The 15,083-nt window shown below is 38.7% G+C and overlaps 1 protein-coding gene across 2 annotated transcripts in view; it reads left to right on the top strand.

Annotated features, from left to right (window-relative positions):
• Window positions 1-15,083, top strand: part of cltcl1 (clathrin heavy chain like 1) — a 61,314-nt gene that overhangs the window by 9,590 nt on the left and 36,641 nt on the right. The window contains exons 2-4 of one of the 2 annotated variants that reach the window (XM_004910576.4): window positions 5,416-5,623; window positions 8,427-8,429; window positions 14,774-15,042. In XM_004910576.4, the coding sequence (XP_004910633.2) occupies window positions 5,416-5,623; window positions 8,427-8,429; window positions 14,774-15,042 (480 nt within the window). The remainder of the gene's footprint in view (window positions 1-5,415; window positions 5,624-8,426; window positions 8,430-14,773; window positions 15,043-15,083) is intronic. The other variant, XM_002931888.5, reaches the window with a different exon arrangement.

The raw sequence follows: 15,083 nt of genomic DNA, 5'->3' as shown, positions 1-15,083 counted from the left end.
CTGCAGTTACTGGGGGGAAAGGTTGCACTTTACATTAGTGACTGAAGGAACTTAATTGTTTTTACAGTAAGTATAGACTTTCTACAGACAGTTGGATACTACTTTAATTCTGTGGTTGTACCGTCTCTTTGTGGCTTTTAACTCACCTGTAACATTACATACATATTTAACAGTTTTTTGCTAGAGAATATATTGCCCTCTTAAGTTGGCCATACAAGCACCGATAATATCATACTAAACCTCGTTTCGTATGATATTCGATGCGTGTATGGCAACTCGGCGAGGCGACCAATATCGCAGAAGGCTGCAGATATTGGTCGACTCGCCGATGGGCGGGTTAAAAGATTTTGATCGAGCACCATTGAAGGCGCCAGAGCAAAATCTACCTTTAGGGCTCAATCGGCAGAAGGAGGTAGAAATCCTATTGTTTCTACTTCCATATCTGACGATTCAGCCCTGAACGTCAGTGGAGGGTTGGAACGATCTTTTGTGTGACCGATGGCCGCACTAAAGATCGAAAATTGCCACGTGTGTGGCCAGCTTTATCTTTTTTTGCCCAATGTTCTGATGATAATTCAGCTTGATTTCACTACTATAGTTTAATTATTAATTTTTGATGTTATAGTTGTGCAATGAGCTTGGATGATTAATATAACAATTTAATATATACATTTATTACAATTCTTAGTGCAGAGAACACTTGTTTTCTGTATGCACTATATAGTAATTTAGGTTAAAAACAAAGATACCAATTGAGCTCAATCTTTTAGTGAAATGAAACCTTCTTAACTGCTTGTTGAAGGCAAAAAACACATTTGTGTTGGCCACTTGGCTGACTTTTACTCCTGCTTTTTATCTTGCCAATAAATAACAGCTTCGACTTGGGTGCAAGCTGAGCAAAGTATATGTGATATTTATGTTATATTGTAAAGTCATATCTAAAATTGATAAGTTCCTTTACTTTTTTCAGCTGACCACACTGGCTGAGAGGCACCTAGCCAAAAGCCAAATGATTGGTCTGTTCCAGTGTGTAGCCTGTGTAACCCCAATATAAAACAAATTTGCAACTGTTGTATTTAAAAAACAAGCAGCGTTTGCACCCTTGTGCGGCTCACACATAGTATAACTAAAGCTTATACATTAGGCCACAATTATATTTCTTATTACATTTTTTTAAAATTAGCCCTTTGAAATTAGGTTTTTATTTCCTTACCATACTATGCAGTCACTAGTCACTATGTGATTAGTGTGTTTTAGCATCTTCTGTGCAAAGTATTTTCTAGCATATTGTAGCTGCGACAAAATACACCATGTCTCATTGCCCTTTACTGACAGCTGCCATAGAATACTGACTTTGCTCTTCCAGAACATGATTTTAGAATAGAGGACAGCATGGAAATGGGCAACCCTAGCAAATAGCAAATTCTTGTCAACATATATCCTATATAATCTGAAAGATGTTTTTATTCTGTAGTCCTGTAGAGAGTCATAAATGGCATTTGACCCATGTTTTATCTTTCTGTGTAAGAACTAAGGCCAGAGTCACACACTAGTGATGTGCAAGCTGGCCCAATACCCGCGGGTTTACCTGCGGACCGGGCCAACCTCGGCACATCACTTGAGGGTCACGGGCAGGTTTGGGTTGAGCTCTTCTGCTCGCTTGACCTCCCTACTTGCGAGTAACACTGCTCATGTCTTAGATTAACGTGTCCTATAGGTAGTATTTTTACCCACTTAGGTTTTGGTAAATACCCTATGACCAGGTACTGGTTTTATCTACAGGATCCAGAATCCAAGTATAGAAGCTGCAGGTATGTTTCTCATAAACTTAATTTTGGTTGGTATACTACATATTCAGTTTATGTTCTACAATGTATAGTATAGTGTACATAATTGCAAATGTTTTCAGTACAGATGTTAATAGGCACAACAAAAAAAGTGAATATAAAAAGCAATAAAATCACAAAAAATCCAATGAAAATCAATCATAGCAATGAAAAAACTGCATGGTGAAAAAGGCATGTATAGTCCTAGATTGTATTGCTGTGCAATGAATGTTGCAAAACCAAGGAAAAAAACACGCTAGTCTTATTGGGCAATAAAAAAAACTGTACAATGTTGGCATTTTCCTTAATATTATATGTTTTAAACAGCATCTTGGTTTTTTTTTTTTTTTTTTTTATTATTCCTTATGAGCTGCATATTCTTTATGGTCTCAGTGATGTCTCAGCTGCTTACTCGCTTCATATTCTTTCTTATGATTGGTAGAATTGTTGTAGACCCGCTAAACTACCAATACTGACCCTATCCCCTAGGTAGCTTATTGTTTGCCAGTGCATACCTGTAGATCAGTGCTGTCCAACTTCTGCGGTGCCGAGGGCCGGAATTTCTCGCGCATACATGGTGGAGGGCCGCTAATGGAAGCCACTCCCCCTTTTAAACCACACCCACTTCAAACCACACCCATTTTATCAGTACATAATTACACACCTTAGGGAGCATTTACTGGCTATTTCCAACTGCTAACAAACTCCCAGAACAAACCCCTGCCAGGTTCCCCTCCCACAGGCAGCATAGGGTGGCACTCTGCCTGCCCTACGCTCCCTGTGTGTGCCATACTCTGACTGCCCCATGATGCCTGTGTCTGCCATATGCTGCCTGTGTGTGCCATACTCTGCCCTACCCTGCCTGTGTGTTCAATACCCTCCCTGTCCTATGCTGCCTGTTTGTGCCATACCCTCCCTGCCCCATGCTGCCTATGTGCCATACTCTGCCTACCCTATGCTGCCTACACACAGGCCTGAGGTGTGAACAGTTGAACAATATGGGTGATTACAGCCTGAGCCTGAGGTGTGAACACTGCAGGGGGTAAACAATGCAGAGATTAAAAGGTGTGAACAGTACAGGGGATTACATATTTAAACAATACAGCCTGATTACAGCCTGAATCTGAGGTGAGAACCATGCAGGGGGGCAGTTAATCTCAGTACTGATACCATTTAAAGCTTATACAAGGGTAAGCCATCAAAGCAGCCAGACAGGTGGGGGGCCACACAGAGGGGGGTCGCGGGCCGCATGCGGCCCGCGGGCCGCCAGTTGGACAGCACTGCTGTAGATCATAGAAGCCCAGCTGTACCCTCATTAGGTCGCTCTTCTGGGTATGATGTTATAAAAATGGCTTGGGAAATTGATGCTATAACAGTTAAAGTAGACCCCACATTGGTAAAACGTGTAGCCCTAAATTGATATTGTAAGTTTACTTAAGATTAATGCAGCAAAGCAATTTCCTGTTTCAGGTATGTATAAAATGGACTAAAGGCTACAACATTGCTAATCATTGCTTATTTATTTATTATTACTAAGATGTATTTATAGGACTTTAACATATTCCACAGTTCTGTACAATATGGCACAAAGAGCTATATAAAAGGAGAAGGCAGTGGGGATTGGTAAAATCATGATGAGGAAGGAGTCAGCGAAGTGAGAGATGTGGCATTGAGAATTGCACTTGGCAGGTGACTGTGGCCAATTGTGTGTACTGTAGGAATGCTAGGCTAGATGAAGGCATTCTCTAAAGAACTGTATTTAAAAAGCTTGTTTAGAGGCAGAGAAAAGAGGTGCAGCTCTACCTAAGTCTTACATGCAATATATTGTGATAATATGCCTCATTTATAAACACAAGTGCAAGTGACTGCCAAAGTTGGACTCAAGGGCCTGTGCCTAGGGTAGCTGCTTAATTAGAGCAGTGTTATTTTTAAGCTTTGTGCTTGTGCCAGTGCACACAAACAATTTTGTACTTATTCGGACCTAAGCACACTTTAAAAAAAAAAAAAAAAAAAAAAAAATGTTTGCACATTTAAAATGTGCAAGAATGAATTAGAGGGAACAGTGTTTAAAGGGAAAGCCCTTTGGCGATATGGATAACTGGTAGAACTAATATGGACGGTGGAACTAAGTGTACCTGAAGCCTGCATGTGAACAGCACAGAAGGTGCTGCACATGGGCAGATCACGGATTCACACCTGCGCTGATGCTGGAATTCTGGGGAAAAAACATGGTTATTTCAATCCAAAACCTGCACTTTGCACACTGCATTGCAGTTGTAAATAGGGACTTAATGAGGAGCATTTTGGTACATGGAGATATGCTTGTTTATACATATTTAGTAAGACTGTTTGCTAAAGGCTTGAGCATCATGTGCTTCATCAGCTCTTTTGTTACCTGTTTTGTTACATCAGTGCTGAGAAGGCAGTGAAAATATTTAGCTGAAACCTTCTGTTCTTTCCCCACAGTAATTAGGCAAGTTATTACTCTCTCTGCTGTTTTATGGATTTGGCTTTGGTTTCCCTGGGTTGGTGTTGCTATTAATAGCTCTTATTATATTATAAAAAAAAATCCTTTATTTTTCAGTATCCTGAAACTTAAGGGATAAATAAGCTCAAATTAACTGTCTAGTTTTTTTGCAATACACGCTGAATACTTATTATATAATAATATAATAATGTAATTATTTGACATTCTGTTTACTGTAGAAAATAAATGCTGGGAGGTTGTGATTGCTTCAATTTGAGCACTCCTCGCTGCAACCTTTATCGTCTTTCTTTATTTCATACCTTACTACTACATTTTTTTCATAATCTTGCCCAAATGGCAAAAACTTTCTGTTTCTAAAATGTATATCTCTCAGCGTAGCATTAACACTGTTCTTTAACTGCTCACACTGTATGTGTATGACGGCAAGGGGTTGGGAATTTGCCTTAAGGGTAGTGGTGCATTCTTTCTCTTAAGGAAATCACCTGTCTGCATTTCTCGAGTGGTCAGGGTAGCAGTTTATTCTTAATCTGACTCATCTTGGACTCTAGCCCAGTACTCACTTAATGCATTCAGGGTTCTCTCTCTGCATGCTTTGACAACATTTTTAAAGGACCAGAAGCATTTACTATATAAAAGTTCTTGCTAAAGTGTGCTTAGTGCACAGATATACCTATGCTGACGGTTTCAGTGGCTTATCTTTCTGTCAGTGGAGAAAACCTAGTCTGGACACATACAATTTAGGGCTATAATCTGCTTTGGGTGAGCAATGACAGGCATGGCATCCTTAGTGGATTCACATTTTTTCTGCCAACTGGACAGAGCCTTAAGGTATTGCTCGCTCAATCATCGCTGCAATGCCAATAGCCAACAGTTTTTTACTTTCCACAGCTCCAGTCACATCAACTAGGTCCCAAGAATATTGCATTTATTTGAATGTCAGTGAAGATGATTGTAGATTCTTGTGTTCTTCTGCTACTTCTGTCTTAGCACAATGTGCATAAATCACTGGAACAATTCCATGAATGCATGAGGTGTAACAAAAGTAATAAAAGATGAAGCATGTGAAAGTTATTCTCACATACATTTTTTTTTTGTTTATAGCTCCAGAATCTGGGGATCAATCCAGCCAACATTGGTTTTAGCACACTTACCATGGAATCGGATAAGTTTATCTGCATCCGGGAGAAGGTTGGAGAACAGGCACAGGTGGTTATCATAGATATGGCTGAGCCAAACAGCCCACTGAGACGCCCTATCTCAGCTGAAAGTGCTATAATGAACCCTGCCTCCAAAGTTATAGCATTGAAAGGTAAATATCCAAGGAATGCAATTTGGCGTTTGGATTTAAAAATATTAAAGCATTGCTAATGTCAGATAAATCACATTTTAAGGAAAGTTGCAATCAGTGTTAGGCACCCCTAGTGGCTGTAATCACTTACCTGAAACCCCCCGCCAGTTCTCCTATTAGCAAAAAACTGCACTGGCCGGGTGTACGAGAGTGAATGTTCCTCTTCCTCCTACGGTCATCTCGCTTGCACAGTAGAGTGAAAATTCGAACTTTAACAAGCTAGCTTTTTGCTGAACTGTGCATGCAGTGGGATTGCTGCGAAAGGGGAAGGAAGGAGGGGGTCACTTGCCTGCATTTACCCCAGGCCAGTGCAGTTTCCTCCTAACAGGAGCACTGGCCAGTAGTGATGTGCGGGTCGATTTTTATTGACTCGCACTCTAACCCACCTGCTTTCAGCCCGAACCCTACCCAACCCAGCATTTCACCTCTATTTGTCGGCCCGCGCCTGACCTGCCAACCACTGACATCACAAAAGGGGGGCACGTGCCTATAAATTAGAGAGCCAGAAACTGGGAAGCTGTCAGTGTAAGGTCGCTGGGGCGGGGAGAGCAAGCAGAGGAGCTCAACCCGAACCTGCTCCCGACCCCAAAATGTAGTGCAGAGGTCGGCCCAAACCCACCTGATCTGCGGGTTAACCAGAGGTTTCAGATAAGCGATTACAATCACTGCCTAATATTTGTCTTGGAGCCACTGGGGGCAACATCAAAAGGGGTGATGAGCAACATGTTGTTCAAAAGGCACTGGTTGGGGATCACTGAGATAAAGAGTGGATCATTATGCAGAGGGTTTCTTAGATGCCTGGTTAGTTGTCTTTACCTTTAGTTTACAGTAGGAAAAAGTGTGTTCAGAACAAGCTGTATTCGTAAAACTAATTTTGAAAAGGGGCTATACAGCCCCAAGGGGAATGTGTGCTTTAGGTTAGACATTAGGCATGTTGAAACATCTTGGGTTAAAAAGTATTACTCAAAGCAAATATAATTCTGAATTATCAGGATTGTGCTGATTCATGCAGAAATTAAATTATATGCTAAAATAGTGGCAAATATCTCCATGCTGGGCAGGTGTGGAACCCTGTATATTTGAAGGCATGGCACAGTGGGTAGTCATGACAGTGGTCTGAAAATAATAGCAAGATATGTTATACAATTTTCTATTGTGGAAAACCATTAAGATGCACCCATATTTGGGTCTTGAACCCTGGTTAGACTTTTAGCACGTCATGGTTACACTGACCACTCATTTCTGATTTATGATATAATTGCAGTATTTACATGTATCGGTGAGAAAAGAGCCGGCACAACAGGTCTTAATGCAGCAGGATTAACCCTGCATGTTTATTTTAAAAATGTTACGTTTCAGGGACACACCCCTTCATCAGATATCAGGGTCCCTGACAACGGAGAGGCCAAAGTGTGCTGGTGATAGGTGCCAAGGGGGTTGAATGTGTATATAAACAATGTAAAATATATTTTATAAAATAATTAACTTCTCTCACTTGATTAGAAAGCCACTGCTTTCAGTGCAGAAGAGTATTTGCTTCCCAAAATCCCTGTGAGCGAGTGAAGGTGTTGCCTATTATTGTGCTTTTATAACTTTTGGCACTAACTAAAGTTGAGGATTTTGTACTTGTAATACTTTTCTATCTTGCCCACAATTTATTAAGTCCATTTGCAATGACAATAGCAATAGAGGTAATTAAATAAACCTAGGTGTGAAAAGAGTTGGTGCTGAAGTTTGGCTAATAAAAATCTGACTTCACTGTGCAGAGCTGAGATGGGAATGCAGCAGTGGACTAAGGGAAAGGCTTAGGATTTAACTCTTTTAAAAACAGCGCAGAAGTTGTATTCACATAAATCTCTAACCTTGTGGCCCAGGATGGTGCATAAAAAATGCACTGACCTTGAGGTACTCTTTGTTCTCCTTTAATGTTAGCTTCCCTTTTTTATTCAGTTTAAAACCTTTACCAATATCCTTATGGTTCTGTAATCGGAACTGCTTAACAGCTGTGTGAGCGGTTTTGCTCCATTTATTCTAATATAGATTTTATTTCCCACTAGTCTAAATACAGTTTCCATGAAATTTGCATTCATACATATCGTTTTCTGGAATTCTCTGCCTCCATTTATTATGCCTACAGTTTTTAGTGGCCTTACTGCTTACTTTTCCGCATGCTGTTCGTAACTGTTAAAGGTTAATTTTTTAAGGGGTGGGATGGGTGTAGGCCTTTAGGTTTTACAGTAACTGAAAAGACCATTCGTTCTTCACATCCCCAGTGCTGATGTACCACTGTGTAGCTTTCATTTGGAATGTTATTCATCTTACAGAAAAAATGATAACACTCACACAAGTGCCTTTTCATGTAGGACCCCTTGTGTATTTTTGTTGTGCAAACGCCCTCTTATTCACTGGTATTCTAAGTAACAGTAACCTTTTGATTAAGACTTCTCCCCCTGAAGGATGTCTGTAAGCAAACTGATTTTTTTGGGGGAAAATATTTTAAATTCAAGTTTATTTTCAGTTGATTTTTATTTGACTAGAGGTAGAATTAGATGATCAGCATATGGTCTTTTACTGCCAGAAGGGAATACTCTGCTGCACTGTCTGACAATGTACACTTAACCATGTAACTGACTTTTGTGCATATTCCTTTGTAGCTGAATTTACTCACCTTATTTCAGTAATGCTGTTCCTCTCTTGCGTGTTCTGCCTTTTTTACTTATGCATTCTGTTTTGTTTTTCTTCCTGCTTTCTTCTTCTCAATCAGACGGTGAGTTTTCATTGTCCTGTCCCATTTAACTGTCATCATCTTATTTCATTTGGTGAACCAATCCTGTTTGACCCCCCATTCCCAAATGCTCTTTGCTCTGGAAACTTGCTTTGAAAGAATAAAAGCAGCAGCATATTAAATGGAACAAAAGAACACCCAAAAATTGCGAAAGTAATAAAAATAACTAGAATATGAGAAAAAGTTGCTCTTTCTTAATTGGTACTTTATTATATAGTAACTTGTCAATACAAAGTACTACCAAATAACTTGTTACTGACTGAGCAATCCTACATACAGAAAAACTAAACGCCTGTACACAAAAAGGTATAAAAGATATGAGAAATCAATTTCCTGACAAAATAATACAAAATAGACATATTGATTATCTTATAAGACACTTTGCTTTTGCAATTTTATTTTTGTTTACTGCATAATACACATACAGGTTTCTTGGCTATATTTTTTTGTGTATATGAAGATTAGTTGGTTATAAAGACATACTCTACATCCAGCCATAATACATAATCCATGGGCTTTAAAATGTGAATTTGACATTGATAATCCTTAGTGTTCAGTGTTTGTTGTATTTTAAGAAGTGCATTTCTGTCACCTGTTATAGTATATACATATTTCTGCAACATAATAAAGATGTGTATTCCTTTACATTAGAAGTTTACTGAACTTTTTATTTTTAATGCTACGACATGTATACATGTATAGCTGTGCTCATTCCTGTGGCAAATAGAATGGCAAAAGAATGCATTTTTAGCTTAAAACAAGTAAAATGCTGACAGAATTTGACTCTGGTATGTTTAAAGTTTGTTCATGCGTAGGGCAGCATAAATGTAAAAGGACTTTACTTCTGTCTTATTCATCAATGCTTGTTTGGAATATGATACTTAACACTAAGTACTGTATTGGTATATTTCGCTGTCTTTATCATACATCTTCAATTCACGTAATGCTGTTTTGTTTGCATCATTTGTATTTTAAAACACAAATTGACATTTTCTGTAAAACTATTTTTTCCGTTTAATATAGCTATAGGTTTCCACTAGGGGCCCCAGTGTAGTGGTAAGGGGGGCCCAGCATGAAGGTCAATCAAGGCTTTATGTATCATGTTCTTTGATTTAAAGGGAACTGACATTTTTTTTCCATCTGAGGTTGATCTTTAATATGAAGTCTGCAGAGAAGGCAGCGTTAAAACACCCAATTATATTTCATGGAACTGAATTTTTGTTGTTTTTTTAAAAGATTTTACTCTCCTGCTTAGTCGCAACTGTTAGGTTTATGCTAGGGATGACTGGTAAAGCCAGGTGAGGTGGTGGGGCTTTTTTCCCCCTGAATAGGAGCACTGGGAAAAACCCTAATGTTTTAATGCTCTGGGGCTAAAACACTGGTACCCTGAGTGAATTTGAGTTTCCTTGTTCTTTAATTATCTGGACCAATTCTCCTCTAGTGTTGTAATCCTCTTGTGAGATCTGACAAAGTCAGATGTCTTCCTAGAACTATTTGTAATAAAACAATAACAAATATATCATGTCATGCTTGTATGCAATAGTAATGCCTTATAGAACTAACTGCTGGGACCTTGCCTACATTTTCTTGGCTTCATTTACGCATCACTACAGTTACTCATTACATACCATGGCTGTGTTATAACAGTTAAGTTCCTAGCCAATGTGCTTTTTCATCAAGTATTTTCTTTGGTAAATTTTTACATGGGTTTTTTTGGTATTCTTATGTTTTACTATATTAAGTGCTTTCCCTTCTTATTTTGAAAGGGGGCTTGGTAAACAGATATTCTGCTGTGCATAATCTGTAACATTACCAATTTGTGTTTTCCTGAGTGCCGTTTGAGTCATGCCAGCCATGTTTTTCCAGAACGTAAATTTTTGGCACCTCATATTTTCCAATGCTCACTATATGCATGATTATCATTGGATCATAGCCTTGTTGATTGCTAAACAGTGGTTTATAGAAAGGCTTCTGGCTCCACCTAGCAGCCTGGGAACGGTAAGTATCTTGATTTTAATTGCACTTCTCATTTGTGGGAAGTTTCATTATTGAGAAATGTTTGGTTGAAGCTCCAACATATTCTGCAGTGCTAAAATAAAATCTGTAGATTTAGATAGATTGCAGTTTTGTTTCTGCATAAACCAAGAGCATGTGCCATTCTAAGTGTGGTTTTGTGGGTCCATGTTATTTTTAACAACTTGCTAATGCACCCATAGTAGAACCAATAGATATCAGTTCCTCAACACATATTCTCAATCCTCGTAATGTGTGGCTTTTTAGAACACTCACAACAATCACATATTCATATGATTCTCATTTTTAAACCACAGCTTCACCCCTTTGTATATGCAAAATTGTATTCCTGGAAAGGAATGTGTAATTTACTTCATAATCTAGTACCCAGTGAGATTAAGAGGCACATTAGGGTGCATGCTGGTTAGCAATGGTTAGGAATTGATTAATCAATCTGCTCTTAGCTCTATAAAAAAAAAAACTGCCCCTCTGGGTATGGGTGGATATTAGCAGTCATCCAGTAGAATAATATTTAACTCTTTATTAACTTTTCTATACATGGCTGTGCACAGAGCTTGACTGTTTTTTACTTAACCCTACCTAACAGGTTAGAAAAAAATAATATATAATATGTATAATATAGGTATGAGACCTGTTATCCAGAATGCTTGTGACTTGGGGTATTATAAATAAGGGGTCTTTTCCTTAATTTAGATCACTATAAAAATTCATTTAGACATTAATTAAACCTGATAGGTTTGTTTTTCACTAATATGGATTCATGCAGCTTAGTTAAATTCAAGTACAAGATACTTTTTTTTGTTATTTGATTAAAATGGAGTCTATGGAAAATGGCCTTGCCATAATTTGGAGCTTTCTGAATAACGGATCCCAATACCCTTAATATTATACCCAATCCACTAGGGTTGTGTGTTGTGCAGCATAATAAAGAGCTGTTTTTATCAGCTTGTAGACTGCAGTCTAAAGGCACAGGAATGAACTATTCTGTATTCTAACAATTTGTGTGGATCTAACTCAGCAGGTGAGGCCCTGTGTCTACATTTCTTCTATCTCAGGATCTTGTGCCTATTGTTAGCTGGGACCAAGCCAAATTCCACCAAATTCCAATATAAGCTCTTAGGGTAGAGTGTTTTAAGTTAAGAACTCCTGTGGGGATCTGCCAGTGGAATAAACATTTTCTGCGTCCTGGAGTTCTCATGATGGTGCCAAATACTATGTTAAATTTAATATATATTGTTGTTCTTTATGTTACTAGTGGCAACTCTTTACTGTAAAGTCTGTAAAGAATGTAAAAATTATGCTAATCCAACATAATACCTTATCTGGTATATGCAGTGCTATGCATTACTTACTGTGACAGTTTATGAGTTAATTTAATTATGAAATACAACACTGTAACTTTTAAAGAGAAACCTAACCCTCCCCTGTAATTTTAAAAGAATATAGGAAATTTTAAAAGATGCAGTACAATCCGCTTTATATACCAGGACCTACCACAGACAATTTTATGACAGATAAGAAGAATTTTTATGCATTCTATGCTGCTTCTGTTAAATCACGTTTAAATAAATGATGATACAACAAATGAGGACAAATTGTCAATAAGTTAAGACCAGAAGAGCAAGATTCAGGGTCAAGTGGTTTTGGTGTTGCAGTGTTCGAGTAAATGACTTTTAATCTGTCATTTTGTGAAGAGGGATAGATATAGGCAAAAATTTGTCTGTTTGTTTTTTTCTGCTTTTAACTAGTCAGGGATCATCCAGTGTAACACGACACACTTTCTAGCATAATAGAGGAGCACTGGTAAGCACAGTCTATACATTTGGTAGAGCAGGACCATGCAAGACTCCAGGTAGACAGGTGAAGTGATGTGAGGCGATCCTAGTCTGTAAGCCGGTGATTTCATAATGTGGGACCAGAATGCAGCTATCTCTCGGCAGGACCAAATCATATAATAAAAATAGGCTGCTCAGGTTCCACATCTATGGCAGTGATCATTATTTGGAAAACCATATTGAGATTATATGGGTCCGGGTTTGGCCACCAATATAAATAATAAAGCAATGTATATGAAGCATTAATGAATGAATGAAGAAATAAAGAAAAAAACTTAAATAATACAAGACCTCCATCTGTGTATGGTGTTGTGAGTTTCTTCTATGCAATTCTCAGGACCTTTTTGCTCCAAAAATATGGAATCAGCAGGGGATTTAATTCTTAAAATTCTTGAACAGATTTTAAGAAAGATGGTTGGGGTGTCATGGAAAATGTACAGGAATCGAGAGAGATCATTTTAATAAGGTTAATACGTCCCCATAAGTTTAGCAGCAAATTTGGCCAGATTTGGAGATTGTGGGAATCAAAAACACAAGCAGATTTTTTTATATTTCATTTTGAAATTACACATGGGGCTAGCCATATTCTTAATTTCCCAGGGTGCTACAACCATGTGACCTGTGCTCTGATAAACTTCAGTCACAGATTACTGCTGAACTGCAAGTTGGAGTGATATCAGCTCCCCCTCCCAGCAGCCAATCAGCAGAACATTGGGAAGGCAGCAAGATAGCAGCTCCCAGTAGGTATCAGAATAGCACTCAATAGTAAGAAATCCAAGTCTGGCTTGGGACTCCTCCAGTTACATGGGAGTAGGCGAAACTATAGGTTACCTGAAAGCAGTTCGAATGTGTAGCTCTGGCTCCTTCTGACAGCTTAGACTCAGGCACTGTTCACTAAGATGGCTGCATACACACCAATATTACAACTAAAAAAAAAACCAAAATGGCAAAAAGAAACAAAAAGAATAAAAGTTTAAATGGCAGAGTGAATTATTTGATATATAAACAGTGTAATTTAAAAATAAAAAGTAGATCATAAAAATCATGACAGTATCCTTTTAGGTGTAATCTATTTCTTAGGGTCAGAATGTATTAAAAACCATAGATTTTTTTTTAAATGAAAACAATAGAAGCAAGTAAATTTAACACAGTCTCCTCTGATTCAGTCATGGGAAAAGGGGCTACACTGCTTCTGCGTGGGAATGTGCTGAAGTGATGACAGTAATGTAACATGTAGGTAACATCCATTGTATAAATAAAGTGAGTCACAGTGGATGTAATATTTAGACTATGCTTCTGTACAATTTGCAAAAACTGATTTTCTAATGTGAGTTCTGCTAAACATGGCATATACACAATTTTATTTTGAATAGCTACCCCCATGGCTACACAGAGCTTTGTTTATATAAACTATAGTAGTGTTCCTGAAGCCATCACACCAGTTTAACCAGAGGCAACAGTACATTATATCTTAATTACTTTGATGCACTTATTTTTTTTGGTGTTACTGTTTCTTTTACTCTGCCACCAGATTTTACTTTTACTTTTTTTTCTTCTTTGTGCCATAATCCTCCCTTTCTTCTCTCAAAGCTTGTTTGGTAACCGTCTTCTAGTTGTCCGTCATCCTAATTGTATAACCCAGCAACTGGTAACATGCTTTGACAGTACTGGGAGTAGAGAAAGGCAAAGACTCAGCAGTCAAAACTGCAATTTAATAACCTCATAACCTTTACACGCAGCCTAGTGGCACTGGCCAATATGTGTTTACACATATTGTTTAGGCCAAGATGGTCTTGTTTTCTGATTGGGTGAGGAACCTGGGCTGGAGATTAGTGTCCAGGCCCCTTTTGCTCATGCCTTATAAGGGTTTGAGGCCCTAGAATTTAATTTTATTTAAAGAAGAAGGAAAGACTAAGTCACTTGGGGGTGCCAAAATGTTAGGCACCCCCAAGTGACTTTAATCGCTTACCTTGTACCCCGGGCTGGTGTCCCAGTTAAGAGAGAACAGCACCAGCCCGGGGGAGCAGCGAGTGCTTCCCTCTTCCATGTTGGCACGCTTGCGCATGCACATTAGCATGAAAAGCCAAGCTTTAACAACAGAGTCAGCTTTTCACTCTAATGTTCATGTGTCGGCCCAGGGATTTTGCCGTCGGAAGAAGGAAGCGATCGCTGCAAGTACCCCGGGATGGTGCAGTTTTCTCCTAACAGGGGCACCAGCCCTGGGTACAAGGTAAGCGATTCAAGTCACTTGGGGGTGCCTAACATTTTGGCACCCCCAAGTGACTTAGCCTTTCCTTCTCCTTTAAGTTGCACATACATATAAACATTTTCACCATGGGCATCTGTCAAAAATTTTGAGGGATATCTTGTGGTAAAACAGAAGAGGCCATCTAAATTTAGTCCTTCAATTATAAACAGAAATGTATTCTGACCTTTTTATTTTTTCTTAAATCTTAGCTGGGAAAACTCTTCAGATTTTTAACATAGAAATGAAGAGCAAAATGAAAGCTCATACTATGTCCGAAGAGGTCATCTTCTGGAAGTGGATATCCGTCAACACTGTTGCCCTGGTGACAGAGACAGCAGTTTACCACTGGAGCATGGAGGGTGACTCCCAGCCTCAGAAAATGTTTGATCGCCATGCCAGTCTTGCTGGTTGCCAGATTATCAACTATAGGACTGATGAACAACAAAAATGGCTTCTCTTGATCGGTATCTCTGCTCAGGTAATGGCATATGTATGATAAACAGATTACTGTCCTACAGA

Source organism: Xenopus tropicalis, chromosome 1 (genome assembly GCF_000004195.4).
Source record: "Xenopus tropicalis strain Nigerian chromosome 1, UCB_Xtro_10.0, whole genome shotgun sequence".
NCBI lineage: Eukaryota > Metazoa > Chordata > Amphibia > Anura > Pipidae > Xenopus > Xenopus tropicalis.
This window is presented reverse-complemented; position numbering and strand designations above follow the sequence as displayed.